This window comes from Loxodonta africana, chromosome 13, assembly GCF_030014295.1.
Source record: "Loxodonta africana isolate mLoxAfr1 chromosome 13, mLoxAfr1.hap2, whole genome shotgun sequence".
Lineage (NCBI taxonomy): Eukaryota > Metazoa > Chordata > Mammalia > Proboscidea > Elephantidae > Loxodonta > Loxodonta africana.
In genome coordinates this window covers 72,458,824-72,478,872 of record NC_087354.1, presented here as the reverse complement: position 1 = coordinate 72,478,872, position 20,049 = coordinate 72,458,824, and the positions used below count along the sequence as shown (strand labels likewise).

The 20,049-nt window shown below is 38.0% G+C and overlaps 1 protein-coding gene across 7 annotated transcripts in view; it reads left to right on the top strand.

The window, feature by feature from the left end:
• Positions 1–20,049, top strand: part of LRBA (LPS responsive beige-like anchor protein) — a 766,566-nt gene that overhangs the window by 521,087 nt on the left and 225,430 nt on the right. For all 7 annotated transcript variants that reach the window (XM_010597205.3, XM_064267558.1, XM_064267557.1 and 4 more), the window contains one exon: positions 5,679–5,781. In XM_010597205.3, coding sequence (XP_010595507.2) covers positions 5,679–5,781 — 103 coding nt within the window. The remainder of the gene's footprint in view (positions 1–5,678; positions 5,782–20,049) is intronic.

Genomic DNA, 20,049 nt, shown 5'->3' with positions numbered 1-20,049 from the left:
GCCTGATGGATTCTTTTGTTGCTCACTTTCTATTTGTTCAAGTTGTAGGGACAGTTCTCTGATTTTGGCTCTTTCTTCTTTTTGTATGTGTGCATTTATCGATATAAATTGGCCTGTGAGCACTGCTTTTGCTGTATCCCAGAGGTTTTGATAGGAAGTATTTTCATTCTATGAATTTCCTTATTCCCGCCTTAATGTCTTCTATAACCCAATCTTTTTTCAGGAGGGTATTGTTCAGTTTCCAAGTATTTGATTTCTTTTCCCTAGTTTTTCTGTTATTGATTTCTACTTTTATTGTCTTGTGATCTGAGAAGATGCTTTGTAATATTTCGATGTTTTGGATTCTGCAAAGGTTTGTTTTGTGACCTAATATGTGGTCTATTCTAGAGAATGTTCCATGTGCACTAGAAAAAAAAGTATATTTTGTAGCAGTTGGGTGGAGAGTTCTGTATAAGTCAATGAGGTCAAGTTGGTTGATTGTTGTAATTAGGTCTTCCGTGTCTCTATTGAGCTTCTTACTGGATGTCCTGTCCTTCTCTGAAAGTGGTGTGTTGAAGTCTCCTAGTATAATTGTGGAGGTGTCTATCTCACTTTTCAGTTCTGTTAAAGTTTGATTTATGTATCTTGCAGCCCTGTCATTGGGTGCATAAATATTTAATATGGTTATATCTTCCTGATCAATTGTCCCTTTTATCATTACGTAGTGTCCTTCTTTATCCTTTGTGGTGGATTTAAGTTTAAAATCCATTTTGTCAGAAATTAATATTGCTACTCCACTTCTTTTTTGCTCATTGTTTGCTTGATATACTTTTTCCATCCTTTGAGTTTTAGTTTGTTTGCGTCTCTAAGTCTAAGGTGTGTCTCTTGTAGGCAGCATATAGACGGATCGTGTTTCTTTATCCAGTCCGAGACTCTCTGTCTCTTTATTGGTGCATTTAGTCCATTTACATTCAGCATAATTATTGATAAGTAAGTGTTTAGTGTTGTCATTTTGATGCCTTTTTATGTGTGTTATTGACAATTTCATTTTTCCACTTTTTTGTGCTGCGACGTTTTTCTCTGTAAATTGTGAGATCCTCATTTTCATAGTATTTGACTTTGTTTGTTGAGTTGTTAACGTTTTTCTTGGCTTTTATTTTGACTTACGGAGTTGTTATACCTCTCTGTGGTTACCTTAATATTTACCCCTATTTTTCTAAGTAAAAACCTAACTTGTATTGTCCTATATCACCTTGTATCCCTCTCCATATGGCAGTTCTATGCCTCCTGTATTTAGTCCCTCTTTTTGATTATTGTGATCTTTTACATATTAACTTCAATGATTCCCTGTTTTGAGCATTTTTTTTTTTTAATTAATCTTAACTTGTTTTTGTGATTTCCCTATTTGAGTTGATATCAGGATGTTCTGTTCTGTGACCTTGTGTTGTGCTGGTATCTGATATTATTGGTTTTCTGACCAAACAGTTTCCTTTAGTATTTCTTGTAGGTTTGGTTTGGTTTTTGGAAATTCTCTAAACTTGCGTTTATCTGTAAATATCTTAATTTCGCCTTCATATTTCAGAGAGAGTTTTGCTGGATATATGATTCTTGGCTGGCAGTTTTTCTCCTTCAGTGCTCTGTGTATGTAATCCCATTGCCTTCTTGCCTGCATGGTTTCTGCTGAGTAGTCTGAACTTATTCTTATTGATTCTCCCTTGAAGGAGACCTTTCTTTTATCCCTGGCTGCTTTTAAAATTTTCTGTTTATCTTTGGTTTTGGCAAGTTTGATGATAATATGTCTTGGTGTTTTTCTTTTTGGATCAATCTTAAATGGGGTTCGATGAGCATCTTGGATAGATATCCTTTCGTCTTTCATGATGTCAGGGAAGTTTTCTGTCAGCAGATCTTCAACTATTTTCTCTGTGTTTTCTGTCCTCCCTGCCTGTTCTGGGACTCCAATCACACGCATGTTATCCTTCTTGATAGAGTCCCACATGATTCTTAGGGTTTCTTCATTTTTTTTTAATTCTTTTATCTGATTTTTTTCCAGCTATGTTGGTGTTAATTCCCTGGTCCTCCAGATTTCCCACTCTGCATTCTAATTGCTCGAGTCTGCTCCTCTGACTTCCTATTGCGTTGTCTAATTCTGCAATTTTATTGTTAATCTTTTGAATTTCTGCATGCTGTCTCTCTATGGATTCTTGCAACTTATTAATTTTTCCACTATGTTCTTGAATAATCTTTTTGAGTTCTTCAACTGTTTTATTAGTGTGTTCCTTGGCTTTTTCTGCAGTTTGCCTTATTTCATTTCTGAGGTCATCCCTGATGTCTTGAAGCATTCTGTAAATTAGTTTTTTATATTCTGTATCTGATAATTCCAGGATTGTATCTTCATTTGGGAAAGATTTTGATTCTTTTGTTTGGGGGGTTGTAGAAGCTGTCATGGTCTGCTTCTTTATGTGGTTTGATATCAAGTGCTGTCTCCGAGCCATCACTAAGATATAAAAAAAAAAAAGATATAGTAGTGATTTATTCTGTATTTGCTCACTGAGTCTTATCTTGTTTTGTTTTCTTTCAATATACGTGAATGGGCTACTAGATTGTGCTGTCTTGTTTGTTGTAGCCGTTGACTTACTTATGACCTATTACCAGCTGGTTTGGGCTGTTGCCAGATATATATGCCTGAGTGTATTCACTATTCTTGAGTAGAATCTGATTTGGGGTCATCAAGTGTGTGCTGCACCCTAACACCTATCCACCTCGAGAAGTAGTGGTGATAGTTGTGTGCACCAGATTCTATTAGTAGCTGGGGTTCACACTTCAGGGGGGCAGGATGCTGACAGGCTTCCCCCAAGTGTCAGTGGGGTAGGTGTGTCTCTATTCCTATAGCACCTTGGTGGGTGGGCTCTGCAGCTGTACCTTAGGCCCCCAATGCAAGTACGTCTACTGATTGATAGGTGTCACCCTCCTTAGACCCCTAAGGTGAGAGGCTAGGTGGTCTGGGAGGAGCTTCAGCCCTCAGTTCCCTGTTGTTGGTCAGTTAGGGCTCTGTTGAATACGCAGAGATATCAGACCTGGGAGACTTGTCTCTCCAGTAAATCTGCTAAAAAAAATGCAGTCAGATCCCTATCAGAACTGCCTTTGCATTATAATATCCACCTTGTCCCCTGTAGGGGTGAAAGTCTGAGATTTGGATCATATATGCTTGGCTGTAGCTGTTTCTGTGTTTTTAGTGCAATTAGAGAAGGATTTTTGTTCCCTGGGTTTTTTGTGGTTGCTTCTCTCAGGCTGGAAGAATGGGTTAGGAAAAGACCAAAAAAAAAAAAAAAATGGAAAAGCGAAGCCACAGAGCTGGAGCCGTTCTCCCTGTGGCTCAGGAAATTCCAATGTTAATGAAGCCGCCTGGGAAGGGGAGGAGAGGGTTCAGAAAAACAGCAGAGAATAGCACCCCGAAATATAGCCAAAGTTGCTTATCTTGCTTGGGATGACTATTTTATCTGAGATTCCTGAGGGCCGTGTCGCCTATGTGTGCTGGCTGTGTGGAGATTTTCCCCGAGGGTCTGGCCCGCTGAATCTGAGGTCAGATCCTCCGCTGCCAGTCCAAAGCCCAGCGTCAAGGTTCCCCTGCTGGGACGCTGCACTCCCGGCTCCAAAATTAGTTGCTGCCTCCCGGGGACTTCTCGTCCCACCAGCCGCGTTGCCGCGCTGCCCTTTCAGACCAGCTGGGCCCCCTCCCGGGGTTAGTTCAGGGGAGTAGTGCTGCGCCGCATGTTTGCACCATTACCAGAAGCCGCGTTCAGCTCCCCTGTGCCCAGTCCAAAGCCTGGCACCAAGGTTCCCCGGCTGGGATGCTGCACTCCCGGCTTCAAAAGCAGTCACTGCCTCCCGGGGACTTCTCCTCCAACCTGGCGCATCGCCGTGCCATCCGCGCGGACTGGCTGGGCCCCCTCCCGGGGTCAGTTCAGGGGGCTAGGGCTGTGCCCCGTGTTTGCAGCGTCACAGATGTCGTGTTCAACTCCCCTACGCCCAGTCCTAAGCCCGGTGCCAAAGTTACCTGACTGGGACGCTGGCTCCAGGCTCCGAAAACAGTTGCTGCTTCCCCGTGGTTCTTCGTTCTCCATCTCTGTCACTCAGTTTTGAACTCTTTAAATCTGTGTTTGTTATTCAGGGTTCGTAGATTGTCATGTATGTGATCGATTCACTTGTTTTTCCGAGTCGTTGTTGCAAGAGGTATCCGAGGTAACGTCTACCTAGTCAGCCATCTTGGTCCCGACCTGGTTGATGATTTCTTATTTGCTCTTTTATAATCTATAAGTTATTATTTTTAAAATTTACACATAAAAACATGCATTCCATGCACGCTTTTTTTTTTTTCCTGCTTTATGATATTGTATGTCTTTAGGGAATACAAATTTCTTTAGGGAAAGATGTTTTTCCCTTTTCGTTTTAGTCTCCTCACCTACATAAACCTTTTTCCTGATACAAACATTATTCTTCCAGGACAATAATCTAGTGAATGTTTTACACTTTAGTTCAGCCTGCATTCTTGCTGTCCCAAAGGAGTTTCAACCTTGTAATATTTATTACTGAGTTACCTTCATTTGTTTTCCTTCTTTGAAGTTTCTTATGCATCCTTCCTTTGTGTGTATATTTTTCTTTTGCCTTTCTCTCATGGCCGTGGCCATCTGCCATACCTGTGAAAGTTTTTTCTTTTCCTTTTTCTGTATTAAGTGCAAGAGTGGAAAGCTTATTAAAAAGGTGAGGTATGTATATGTCAGTTCTAAATACATTGTAGGTGCTTAATGAATGATTAATTACTTTTTTACCTGAAACATGTTGGTAATACCAGTGTTAAAAAGCTATACCAATATTGGTAAATTTCCAGGATTTTTTTGGCCTTAAATGTTTTCTCAGGCAAGATAGAGAGGAAGGGTCTCTTCCAATGAGCATTTGTAGCTTATATAATGTTCTGATATTGAAGCTAAAATGTAAGTTAAATTTCAAGACTGACCAAATTAGTATCTTCTGGTATTAACGACTTTATGACTTCGGTATTTTTAAAGATAAAAATTGTCATTCTGAATACGTTTATATATAGCGACATGTGCTCCTTAATAGTCATTGTAATCATTGAAAAAAATACCATTGGAAAGCACTTAACTTTGACTCTTAACCATAGAGAAAAAGTTTACGTTCAACTCACACATTGTCCTTTATTATATAAAGATACAATAAGCACAAACAAACATTGTAAGGAGAATATTTTAATAACTGTTCACCATTGGAACAACTATGTCCATAGACTTTTTTGATGTCAGATTATTAACTATATAAACTTTAATTTTTAAAGGTTTTTTTCTAGTAATTCATAGAAATATATTTGACTTGCCAAAATTAAATTTATCGAAAAGTTGTAGGTAGATAATTTCAGCTTTATGTCATATTAATGCAACAGTCATTGTTAGAAGTCCTGACAGTATTTAGAGAAAGGGCTGTCTTTGATAAAGAAGTTTGTAAGTGAAATGAGTATCACCTCTGGCATATTAATACTAGAACTTGATACACAATATAAAAAAATTAATGAGAATTGGAATTGGTAGATACCCAAATTAAGAATAAATACGGTTTTGGACCAAGAATTCAGTTTTCAATAAAGGAAATCCTACCATGTTCAAACTTTTTAAAATTATTTTTTATAGTTGCTGTAATGTTCAACTTCCCAGACCCTGCAACGGTAAAGAAAGTAGTTAACCATCTACCTCGTGTTGGTGTTGGAACCAGTTTTGGATTGCCTCAGACCAGGTACTGTATTACATGACAAAAATATGGAAAATAATCTGCACTGATGTTCTTATAATTTGATTTGAAGTGCATGATCATCTGTTTTCATAATGTATTTCACAGTAAGTCATGATTACTAGTTAATAAGTTTAATTTTGGGTCACCGAATTGTGATGGCCTCAAGTTTTTGTAGTGCATAGCACAGTATCCAGCACAGAGTATATAATCAGTAACTAATCATTAAATAAGACTCTCCAGCTCCTCTCTCTGCCAAGAGAGTACCTTATAAGATGCGTTTTGAATCCCTTTGTTGAGAAATTTAAATTTTAGCATTTTGAAAAAGCAATATGTTGAGAGGGAGCTCTGGTGGTGTAGTTTCTAAGCGCTCAGCTGCTAACCCAGAGGTCAGTGTTTCAAACCCACTAGGCGCTCTGCGTGAGAAAGATGTGGCAGCCTGCTCTCATAAAGATTTCAGCCTTGGAAACCCTGTAGGGCAGTTCTACCCCATCCTAAAGGGTCGCTATGAGTCAGAATCAACTTGATGCCGGTGGGTTTAGTTTGGTTTTATATTTAGAGAAATTTATTAGTTTTTGTGTATGGATAGAACTTGCAATGTGTAAAGCTTTGTTTATGCTAGTGATATTTGGCATTAAAAAATACGTATTTTACAGTGTGATGCCGCTATGTTGTGATCACAAATGGCCAAAATGAAAAAAGAGAAAAGAGAGACAATATGGGATGTGAAGGAGCTAGACTTCTCGTACACTGGTAGTGAGAATGTAAACTGGTACAACTGCTTTGGAAAACTCTCTGAAAATACTAAATATAGCTGAATATATATGCATGCCCAATGATCTAGCAATTTTATTTCTAGGAGTAGGGCCAACAGAAATGCATACATATGTTCAATGAAAGACATGTTACAAGGATGTTTCTGTTATCATTATTCATGATAACCTCAAACTGGAAAGTCAATCAACAGCTGAGTAGATAAATAAATTGTGCTATAATCATATAATGGGATATACAATAATGAAAATAAATGAACTATTGCAGTTTATAGCAACACGGATGAATTTAGTGAAAGAAACCAGGCACAAATGATTCTACTTACATAATATTCAAAAACAAGTAAAACTAATCCCCATTGTTAGATGTCAAGATGCCAGGCTACCTGTAGTGAATTTTAGTTTGTGAGTGAGGTGTAAGAGAGCTTCCAGGATGCTGCTAATTATCTGCTTTTTGACTGACATGATGGTTAGTCACATGTATTTATTTTGAAAAAGTTTATTGAAGTGAATCGCTTATATATGTACTTTTCTGTTACACTGCAATATAAAGCTTAAAAAAATCATTCCACTACACAGAAATAATCATTGTTATTTGTTATATCAGAAACATTGATGAGTTTTATTTTCTAAGCTTTGTTGCAAGCACAATTAGGATCATATGCAGAGTTTTGGGTTCTGTCATTTGTACTTAGTAGACCTGTGTATTTTATGAGATCACTAAAATTAAAAAAAAAAAAACTAAAAAGTTTTTTTGGCTGCTAATAATCTGAACTAAGACTATACCAGAATGTAGTAATTTCCCACATTTGGTGAATATTTACTTTATTTCCACTTTTTCATTATTATAAAAAATGGTGAATTAAACATTATTATACACAATATCTTTTTTATTTCAAGTTTTATGATCAATGCTCTATAATATAATAAATGTATTATGCTGTCTTGAAATATTAGTTGTCTAAACATGACAATTCAGAGAAAGAAAAAGTCCAATTAGATACAAAAGCAAGAGTCAGTTACATGCTGCCTACATTAAACCTACTTTAAATATAAAGATGTAGATAGATTACAGGTGAAAGGATGGGAAAAGATATACCATGAAAATAGTACTTAAAAAAAAACTAGAGTGGCTGTATCATTGCCAAAGAAGACTTCTGAGCAAAGAATAGTATTAGGAAAAAGAGGGACATTTCTTTTTTTTTTTTTTTTAATTTTTATTGTGTTTTAAATGAAAATTTACAAATCTAGTCAGTCTCTGATACAAAAATTTATATATGCCTTACTACATACTCCTAATTGCTCTCGCCCATGAGACAACCTGCTCCTTTCCTCCACACTCTCTTTTTGTGTCCATTCCACCAGCTTCTGACCCCCTCTACCCTCTCATCTCCCCTCCAGATAGGAGATGCCTGCATAGTCTCAAGTGTCTTCTTCATCCAAGGAGCTCATTCTTCACCAGCATCTCTTTCTATCCAATTGTCCATTCCAATCCCTGTCTGAAGAGTTGGCTTTGGGAATGGTTCCTGTCTTGGGCTAACAGAAGGTCTGGGAGCCATGACCACCAGGGCCCTTCTTATCTCAGTCAGACCATTAAGTCAGGTCTTTTAACGAGAATTTGGGGCCTACATCTCACTGCTCTTCTGCTCCCTTGGGTTGTCTGTTGTGTTGCCTGTCTGGGTAGTCATCAATTGTAGCCAGGCAGAATCTAGTTCTTCTTGTCTAAGGTGATGTAGTCTCTGGTTTATGTGGCCCTGTCTCTTGGACTCATAATTACCTTGTGTCCTTGGTGTTCTTCCCTCTCCTTTGCTCCAGGTGGGTTGAGACCAATTGATGCATCTTAGATGGCCGCTTGGTAGCGTTTAAGAACCCAAATGCCACTCTCCAAAGTGGGATGAATAGTGTTATCTTAATAGATTTTATTATGCCAGTTGAGTTAGATGTCCCCTGAAACTGTGGTCCCCAAACCCCTGCCCCTGCTATGCTGGCCTTTGAAGCATTCAGTTTATTCAGGAAACTTCTTTGCTTTTGGTTTAGTTCAGTTGTGCTGATCTCTCCTGTATTGTGTGTTGTCTTTCCGTGCACCTAAAGTAGTTCTTACCTACTGTTTAATTAGTGAATACCCCAAAGAGAGACATTTCTTAATGATAAAGTAGCCAATTTGTCAAGACGATTGTAAATATATATACACTTAACATCAGAGCTTCAAAATTCATGAAACAAAAACTGATAGAACTGAATGAAATATATACAACTTCACACTGTTCTGTCAGTAGTTGAGAGATCAAGTAGGCCAGAAATTAGTTAGGGATACGGAAGACCGAAACAATATTATCGGCCAACTCGACCTATTTCACATACATAAAACATGCTAGCCAATTTCATAATATACATTCATTTTGAGTGTACATAGAACATTTACCAGATTCACCAAATTCTGGGCCCAAAGTAAATCTCATTAAATATAAATGGACTGAGGAATTCTGGGAAGTTGTCGGGATAAACAAACCATTGAGCAAACCCTCCCCCACAAATACAAGATGAAATGCAAGAAAACATTTGGCTTTGAGGGACTCTGAATCAGGGAGCAGAGGAAAGCAGTGGGAAACTGCAGACAGGTAAGAATCAACAAATCAACGATGAGTCAGATACAGTAGGAAAATAGCCTCTTCCTCTGTCCCTGCCCTTCCCCCAGCGATGTGGGCCATCAGCTGCTGTGAACTGGGGTAGTGGCACCACAAAAAGAGCCTGCTTTCCTAACAACCATAGCCCCTTCCTGTACAAAGAGACAGGACCCCTAGCTTCTACCCAAAAATCAATCAGGCAGACCTCTCCACGTGTCCGTTTAGAGTGTGCCAGCACCTCCCCCACCCAGACACTGTGAGTTGCAAACCTACTGCAAATTGCTGCTGAAGACCTGTGCAGTGGAGTCTGTTCTCATAGTCAACACTACCTGCCTCCCTGCATACCCATAGCTCAGGACTCTGAAATAAACAGGACAGACTTCCTGGGGAGTCAGTTCTGGTCTTTCTGCTCCCCCTTTCAGCCAGTGCTGAGGACTGCTGACCGAAGGTGTTGTGTGGTAAGAAGTAGGCATCTTTAGTGGAGGCCATACTCACAGCCAGCATACTCCAGCAGGGGGGTGGGCTCTGATAGCAACAAGGCAGACCTCTCCAGGGGTCCATTTGGAGTGTGCCAACACCTCCCCCACCTGGACACTGTTGGCTGCAAGCCTACGGTGAATTGCTACAGAATGCTCACACAGTGGAGCCTGCTCCCATAGTGAACCCTCTACCAATCTCCCTGAACAACCCATAGCTCAGGCCCCTGAAACCAACAAGACAGACCTCCCGGGGGGTCAGTTCAACTCTTTCTGCTCCCCCTTTTGGATGTTGCTGAGGACTGCTGACTGAGGCTCCTGTGTGTTAAGAAGTAGGCATCTTTAGTAGAGGCTACACCCACAGCCAGTATACTACAGGGATGACTCCAATGGCAACAAAGCAGATCTTCCTGGAGGTCTGTTTGAAGTGCGACAGCCCCTCCCCTACCTGGACATTGTCACCTGCAGGCCTACTGTGAATTTCTTCAGAATGACTGTGTAGTGAAGTCTGCTCCCATAAGCAGCACTCTGCCTGCTTCCCTGTGTGCCCCATATCTCTGGCCTCTGAAACAAACCTCCTTGGGGGTCAATTAAAGTAAATTTTTCCCCACTTCCAATTGGTGCTAAAGACTGCTGGCTGATGTAGCTGTGTGTTAGGTACTCTTGAATGGAGGCTGCACTCACAGCCAACAGTCTACCAAGGGAACTTTGATAACAACGAGGTAGACCTCCATGGGGATTTGAACAGAGTATGACACCCCATCCCCCCACCAGTTAATTGCTGGTTGCCAGGCTGTTGAAAACTCCTACAGAATCCCGCCACATTGAAGACTGCTCCTATAGTCAGCACTCTATCTGCCTCCCTGTGCATGCCTCTGATCAGATCAGGCCTCTGAAACCAACAGGACAGAAATCCGTGGGATCATTTGGGTCTGTCTGGTACCCCTTAGGGTCAGCACTGAGGACTGGTGACTGAGACTGCTGTGTGCTAGGAAACAGGCATCTTGAGTGGAGGCCATACCCACAGTCAACATACTACGTACGGGTGGAGCTCTGATAACAACAAGGCCGAACTCACTGGGGGTTCATTTGGAGTGTGACTATTCCTCCTCCAACTGGTAGCTGTTGGCTGCTGGACTGACACTAACTCCTACAGAAGGTTTCCTACAGTTAAGTCAGGAGGTAGGTCACCTAAGAGAAGATGGTTGCCCCAACCACTGCAGGGCTACTGGTGCTCTGAAACCAACAAGACAGATCTCTTGGAGGCCCTTTCAGGGAGTGCTAGCCCCATCTCCTCCTGAAATGGAGAATGGTTTTCCCCCATTTCCACTGAATGCCAGCTCAGATATAAGCATTCCCCATAGAACAGAGAAGGAAACCGTGGGCAAAACTGGAGGGCAACACTCAACCACAAAGGGGAATCACTGGGTATGAGTTTCCTGAATAGAAATGTGATTGCAGGAACAGAGAAGGGAAGGGAATAATAACCAGAGAGAGGAAAATGCACCACCTGGTGGACAGATTGAGTCTTACATGATATCTTGCCTAAATGACAGTGCCTGCTGGTGAACACACTAGCCGAAGAGTGTACTCTGTTGTGTTTGGGAGAGATTGAAAATTGAAAGCAAATCTGGAACTTTTGAATCTGAATTGAATCAAGGAAGAAGGAGCTAACACAGAGAGGGAGAGGAAAAGGTAAACAAAGGCCAAAAGCTCTGCTCACCTGAATTTCTTGCAGAAAGTAGTGTGGGTGGAAACACCAAATACTGGGGAAAACTTAGGAAGTTAACACCCTCAAAAACTCAAATGCCCCAACAAAAAAATCACAGGACACACAAAGAAGAGAGAAACAATGGCACATCCAAATGAGCATGACAGAGGCGTGAAAACACATCTAGGAATAACCAAGTGATAAAAACCTGGAAAAATATAATAACAACAACATTAACTGTAATTAAAGAGCTAAGGGAAAACAGACAAAAAGCTAAAAGAAATGAGAACAATGCGAGGACAAAATGAGGATCTAAAAAAAAGAGATACTGCAATGGAAAGGGACAATAACTGAAACGAAAGGCAAAACAGAAGGGTTTACCAACAGATTTAATCAGGCAGAAAAAAGAGTCAGTGAATTAGAGGATAAGGTAGTTAAAATAGATGCTGAAGAGGAATGGTAATAGACACTTAAGAAGTTTGAGCACAGTTATAGGGATTATGAGATAACAACAAGAGACCGAATATATGCATCATGGGAATCTCGAAAGGAGATGAGAGAAAGGGACAGAAAAAATATTTGAAGACATAATGACAGAAAATGTCCTCAATATAGTGAAGGACATTAATCTATAAATACAAGAAGCTCAAAGACCCCCAACCAGGATAAACCCAGAGATCTACACCAAGGCACTTCATAGTTAGGCTCTTAAAAATTAAAAAGAGAATCCTGAAAGCAGATAGAAGCAGTCACACATACAAAGGACTCCAGTAAGATTAAGTGCCTATTTTTCTTAAGAAACATCGGGGACCAGAAGGCATTGGAATGATATAAGTGGTGGAAAAAAAAAAAAACTCTCCATCAAGATTATATACCCAGAGAAGCTATCCTTCAAGAATGAGGGTGAAATTAAAATATCCCCAGACAAACAAAAGCTGAGAATGTTCATATCCACCAGACTGACCCTACAGAAAATACTAATAGAAGTTTTATAGATGGAAGGGAAAAGACGTTAAAAAGGCATTCAAAGCCATACATAAAAAGAAAGATCCCTCATAAAGGAAAATGTATAAACAAGTATAAGGGCTAGTTATAAGGTATTCATACTTGATAATTCTAAATGTTTTGTCCTTCGTGTTTTTTAATAACAAATATATAAAAGGCATTGATGTTGCAGGGCACATGAAATACAGAGATTTAACTAGTGATAACAGCAACAAAAGTGGGAGGGAGAGGAATGCTATAGATATAGAATTTCTTGTATCTTACTAAAGTTAAGTTGTTAACCACTTACCCTAGAATGTTATAAATAAAGAAATTTACAAGCCCTTAAATGTAATATTCATGATAACCACTGAGAAAATATATAAAAAACATACTCAATGTAAAAGAAGTAAACAAAAAAAGCTCACTATAATAAACCAGCATCACAAAAGCAGACAATACTCACTAAGGACAAAGACAAAGAAGGCTTAAGATACACAAAAATCAAATAACAAAATGGCAGAAGCAAGTCACCTATCAGTAATTACACTGAATGTAAACAGGTTAAATGCTCCAATTAAAAGGCAGAGAGTAGAAGAAGGGATTTAAAAAAAAAGATCCAACAATATACTGTTTACAGGAGACACACCTTAAACCCAAGGACAAAAATAGGTTGAAAGTGAAAGGATGGAAAAAAAATTTCAAACAAATAATAATCAAAAGAGAGCTGGGGTGGCAATCTTAATATCAAACAAAGTAGATTTTAAGACGAAATTCTGTCAGAAGAGATAAAGATGAACATTATTATGTAGTGATAAAAGGGTCAGTTATTCCAGAGGATTTAACAATTATATATGCACCCAACGTTGAGGCACCTAAATGTATAGAGCGAATACTGATAGAATTGAAGGAAGAAATAGATAGTACTACAATAATAGTTGAAGACTTCAGTACACCACTTTCAGTATTGGAGAAACTGTCTAGAAAGAAGATCAGCAAGGAAACAGAGGCCCTGAGTCACATTGTAAACAATTAGACTTAACAGATATATGGAACACTCCACCAAAAAACAGCACAATGTACGTTCTCCTTCAGTACACATGGATCATTTTCCAGGATAGACCACATTTGAGGTCACAGAGCAAGTCTTGATAAATTTACAAAGATTGAAATCATATGAAATATTTTCTCTGATCACAACAGAGTGAAGCTAGACATCAACAACAGAATAAAACCTGGAAAATACACAAACGAATGGAAGTTAAACAACACACTATTAAACTACCAGTGGGTCAAGGAAGAAATCATAAATTTCTTAGTCAAATGAAAACGAAAGCACAATTTACCAAGACTTACAGGATGCAGCGAAGGCAGTACTTGGGGGAAAATGTAAAGCAATAAATGCCTACATTAAAAAAGAACAAAGATCTCAAATTAGCAGACTGACTCGACAACTCCAGGAACTGGAAAGAGAAGTGCAAACTAAGCCTAAGCCTACCAGAAGTAAGGAAATAATGAAACTGAGAGCATAAATAAATAAAATTGAAAACAAAAACAATAGAATAAATAAAATCAGAAGCTGGTTCTTTGAAAAGATCAATAAAACTGACAAACCTTTAGCTAAACTGGTAGTGCACTGGTTAAGAGTTCAGCTGCTAACCAAATGGTTGGCAGTTCACATCTACCAGCCACTCCTTGGAAACCCTATGGGGCAGTTCTACTCTGTCCTATAGGGTCGATATAAGTCAGAATCAACTCAGTGGTGATGGTTTTGATTTTCTTTGGTTAGCTAAACTCACAAAGAAAAGAAAAGACACAAATAACCAAAATTAAAAAAAGAGAGAGGGGATATTACAACAGACCCAATAGAAATAAAGATAATTGTGACAGGATATTATGAACAACTATATGGCAACAAGCTAGATAACCTAAATTGAAATGTCAAATTCTTAAAAGCACACAGTCTACCCACACTGACTCAAGAGTAAATAGAAAGTCTCAAAAGACCCATAAGAAGTGAAGAGATGGAATCAGTGATCAGAAACCTCACAGCAAAATAATAGTTCTGGACTAGATGGCTTCACTGGGGAATTCTACCAGACATGTAGGGAAGAATTTACACCAACACTGTCTAAACTTTTCCAAATGATAGAGAAGGAAGGAATGTTCCCTAATTCATTCTATGAGACAAACATAACCCTGACAACTAAACCAGACAAAGACACCACAAGAAAGGAAAACTATAGGCTAGTATCTCTTATGAATATAGTTGCAAAAATCTCAACAGAATACCAGCATACAGAATTCAACAATATATTATAAGAATCAAACACCATGACTAACTGGGATTTATTCTAGGAATTTAGGGATGATTCTGCGTTAGAAAATCAGTCAACGTAACACACCATACCAATAGAACAAAGAAGAACCACGTGATCATCACTACGAACACAGAAAAAGCATTTGATAAAATCCAACGCCCTTTCTTGATGAAAACCCTAAAGAAGATTGGAATAGAAGGGAAATTCTGCAGTATGATTCAGGGCACATATGAAAAGCCAACAGCCAGTATTAACACTAAATGGAGAAAAACTGAGAGCTTTCCCCTTGAAATGAAGAATAAGACAAGAGTGCCTGCTCTCATTTCTATTCAATATTGTATTAGAAGTCCTAGCCAGAGCAATAAGACAAGAAAAAGAAATAAAAGATATCCAGATTGGAAAGTAGAAGTAAAATTATCTCTATTCACAGATGATATAATATGTAGAAAATCCCAGAGTCTACAAGAAAACTTCTAGAGCTGATGGTGGTATTTAGCGAAGTTGCAGGGTACAAGGTCAACAAACAAAAATTCATTGTGTTTGTATACACCAGCACTGAGAAACCTGAAAGGGAAATTAGGGAAACGATTCCATTTACAACAGCACCTAAGAGAATAAAATACCTAGGAATAAATCTAACCAGAGATGTGAAAAACTTATACAATGAAAAGTATAAAACATTGCTGAAAGAGATTAAAGACTTAAATAAATGGAAAGATGTTCCATGTTCATGGATTGCAAGATTTATTAAGATTTCAATACTACCAAAGCAATTTATAGATTCAACACAATCTCAATCAAAATTGCAACAACGTTTTTTACAGAAATAGAAAATTCAATGCTCAACTTTATATAGAATTGCAAGAGACCCCAAATTGCTAAAACAATGTTGAAACAGAAGAATAAAGTAGGAGAACTCACACTTCTGATTTTGAAACATACTCTACAATAATTAAAACAGCCTGGTGCTGATATAACAGTAGACACATAGACCAATGGAATAGATTTGAGAGTCCAGAAGTAAACCCACACATCTGTAGTCAACTGATTTTTGACAAGAGTGCTAAGTCCATTTGATGGGGAAAAGAAAAGTTTCTTCAATAAATGGTGCTGGGAAAATTCGATTTCCACATGCATAAAAATGAAACAGGATCAGCGCCTCACACGATACAGAGAAACAAATTCAAAATGGATTAAGGGCCTATATGTGCAAACTAAAACCATAAAAAGCTTAGAAGAACAAGCAGAGGTGATGCTGTCAGGCCCAGCTTTGTACAATGGATTATCTAATACAGTAGCAAAAGCAAAGACAGCAAAAGACAAAATAAATTATGGAACCTCAAAAATTAGAAACTTTTTTTCATCAAAAGACTTTACCATAAAAATGAAAAGACAAGCTACTGACTGGGAGAATATCTTCAGAAACCATATATCGCACAGGAATCTATAACCAAAATATGTATTGAACTCTGACAACAACAAGAAGACAAATCAAAACCACAATGAGAAACCATTTCACTCCCGCTAAGATTGAAAAAAAAAAAAAAACCAGAAAATAACAAATGTGGGTAATGATGTGGGGAAATTGGAAACTTATCCATTGCCGGTGGGAATGCAAAATGGTATAGCCATTTTGTGAAACAGTATAGCGTGGTGGTTCCTCAGAAAACTAAAAATAGAACTCCCATATGACCCAGCAATTTGACTTCTTGGTGTATACCCAAAAGACTTGAAAGCAGAGACTCAAACAGAGACTATACACCAATGTTCATTGCAGCACTATTCACAATAGCCAAAAGGTGGAAACAACCTAAATGCCCGTCAGCAGATGAATGGATAAATACAATGTGACACATACATACAATGGAATACTGCTCGGCCAGTAGGAGAAATGGAGTCTTGATTCAAGCCACAGTTTGCATGGAGCTTGAAGACATTATGCTGAGCAAAGTAAGCCAATCCCTAAAGGACAAATATTGTTAGACCTCACTTAAATAATAAGACAAAAAAGGCAGAAGTATAGAGATCAGAGTTTATTAGCTGTTACCTGAAATGGGAGAGTAAGGTAGAAAAAGGGGTTAATGGTGATGGAAAAATTACATTGACTAAGGGTAGGGTTGTACAGCCAATTATTTTAAAAAGTTGAATTGGCAAAAGTAGTGTGACAGATATATTTACTGCTTATGTACAGTCAAACACCTTGTGGGATTTGGTTCCTTGATTTGAAGGTTTAGGGTTATGGTTTCATGGAACATCCCAGTTAATTGTCCTAATAATGTGTTTAGTGCTTCTGTTCTACCTCCTAGTTCATTGCATCATGCCTGGGATCTTAAAAGCTTATAGTTGGCCACCCAAGCTCAACAATTGGTCTATATTCACCTGGAGCAGCAAAGGAAGAAGGAGTGTTGGGAATAAGAGAAGGGTATGGAATGCGTTGCCAATTGCCTCTGTGAACAGCTGCCCCTTGTTTAACAACTGCTATGATACCAGAAGAACTGGATTGTTGCCAGTTACCATTACTGAACATTTTGATCAAAGATTCCATAGAAAAAATCCTGATCAAAAGCATAGAAATGCATAACAGAATTTCAAATTCTCGTGGATTCCTACTTTCTGGAGCCATGGAGGGTGGACAGCCTCCTGAAACTGTTTCCCTGAGATAATCTTTAAACCTTAAACCAAAAATATCCTTTGAAGTCATCTTGAAACCGAACAGTTGTTTAGCTTAACTAGTGAAAAAGGTTTGCCTTGAGCATTATGCTCTTTTTGGAACTATCTATATGGGACAGATTGACAACAGTTACTCAACGTATTATATAGGAACATTGGGTGGCAGTGAGTTTGTGTTAATGAGGGAGGAACAACTTAGAAAAGGAGGGTAAGAATGATAACGCAACTCAAAGAATGTAATTAATGTCACTAAACTGTACACACAGAAACTGTTGAATTGGCACGTGTTGTGCTGTGTATATTCTGAACAACAACAAAGTAAATAAAATTCAGAAGAAAAAAATTTTAAGTGGATTAAAATTATACAGAGTACATTCTCTAGCCTCAATGGAATTAACCAGAAATCAATTATACATGAATATCTGGAGAATTCACCACCCATTTGTCAGCTTGTTGTACTATGGTAGCTTGTCTGTTGCTATGATGCTGGAAGCTATTCCAGTGGTATCTCATGGACCACCCAAGGTGGACAGGTTTCAGTGGAGCTTCCAGACTAAGATAAACTAGGCAGAAAGGCCTAGACAGATGAGAAAATTGAGGAAACAGTTGATAAGTTTCATATAAGATTACTATATATCCAACAATTCTTGAAGGCATTTACCCTAGAAAGTCTTTTAAAGCATATGTTTGTAAAGTGATCTGTTTATGAATGTTTATGGCAGCAGTGTTCATAATCACCAAAAATTGGAAACAGCCAAATGTCCGTCATCTGGTGAATGGACAAAGAAATTGTGATACGTCCACACAATGGAATATACTTCTCAGCAATAATATGGAATGGACTACTGATGCGTGCAACATCATGGATGAATTTGAAAAGCAATTTGCCAAGGAAGCCAAGGATGCCATTATGCTAATAAAGCCACCCCAAAAGACTATATATACTGTATGATTCCATTTGTATGAAGTTTTGGAAAAGCAAAACTATAGGGACAAGAGCAAGATCAGCGGTGGAAGTATTTTATATCTTGGTTGTTGTAGTGTTATAGAACTATATATGTTTGGCAAAAGTCATTCCAGTGTATTCCTAGAAAGCATGGATTTTACTTTATGTAAATTATGCTTCAATAAACCTGATTTTTAAAAACAGAGAAAGGTATGAGTATGTACAGCATCAGGAACTCTAGTACCATGCTGACAGAAATGCAAATAGTATAGTTGCCTTCAAAAACAATTTCTAGTTCGTTAAAAAGTTAAAGATATACTTAATGTATATCCTAGCATCCCCACTCTTAAGTGTTTACCTGGGATAATGAAAACATGTATACATTTGCATACACTTATATGCAAATAATTAAGTTATATTCATAGTAGTCAGAAAATATAAAAATATAATGTTCATCAACTGGTAAGTGGATAAACAAATTGCAGTTCATACATTCAATAAATTACTGTTCAGAAATAAAAAGGAATCACCTACTGATATGTGCAACAACATGGTTGAATCTAGAAAGCATTATGCTAAGTAAAAGAAGTGAGGCAACATGGGCAACATTTTGTATCATTCTGTTTGTGGGAAATTATTGGTTGCCAGGGTCCAGGAGTTGGGACAAGGGAATTAACTGTGAAAGGATTCAAGGGAACTTTTTGAAGTGTATTTTGATTGTGGTGATGGTTGTAAAAAACTGTACACTTCAGTTTGGCAAATGTTATGTTAAATTATATGCCCATAAGTATCATTGAAAAAATAAACTTTCTAAGCATACTTACTCTGTTACAATTTTTTTTACTTATTCATATGAATGTACTACTTAACATGTATGAAAAATCAGATCAAAATTTTTTATATCATTTTGGTTAAAATGATTAAATTATGCTTTATTGCATCATACTTGTAATTTTTTCTTTCTTGACATTCATATCAAATCTATATATTAAGGATTCTATAACTATACTGTATTTGATTAAATTTTTATGTTTAACTTCTGGCAAATCAGAATTCAAATATTAATTTTTTATTTACATATGAGCTTAACTAGTATTTATATCATTCAGAATCTCTCACAGTATAGGCAGTTGGAAGAGTGCAGGGGTCTGTGTCTCTTTGCTGTGTGCTGGTCTGTTGGTTATTTTTAAATTGCACCATCACTAATTGTTTTCTTTCATAGAGATATTGATTCACTGTCAATTCAGTTTAGGTAACTAATTTAAGGACTGGGAATGGAGTGAACACTGGGTTTTTCTGTTGATTGATTAAAACATATTAGAAGTAGAAACCTACTGTTTACTTTTAGCATACCTAATTTTATATTGATTTGAGCTGCTTTTGATGAGTGTTTATCTCACTTTTTTAAGGTAATATCTTATTATAAATGCAACTGAAATAGAATCAACAAAGAGTAGTCATGATGCTGGTAGGAGCTCCACTCAGCCTGGGGCTGGAGAACTTTCTAGGATGAGTCACTCACCTGCCCTTTGGCATGACACCTTAGTTCCTCACCAAATTGGCCTCCCTATCAGCTGCCTGAATATCAATATGATGTCTGAGGTGGCCTCCCCCAGAGGAAGTGATCCAAGAAAGAGCAAGATAGAAGCTCCAGTGTCTTTTTATGACCTCCCCTTGGTAGTCACATTCCATCATTTCTGGAACATTCTGTGCATTGCAAGTGATTTGCTAAATACAGTCCAGACTCAAGGGGAGGAGAACTAAGCTTC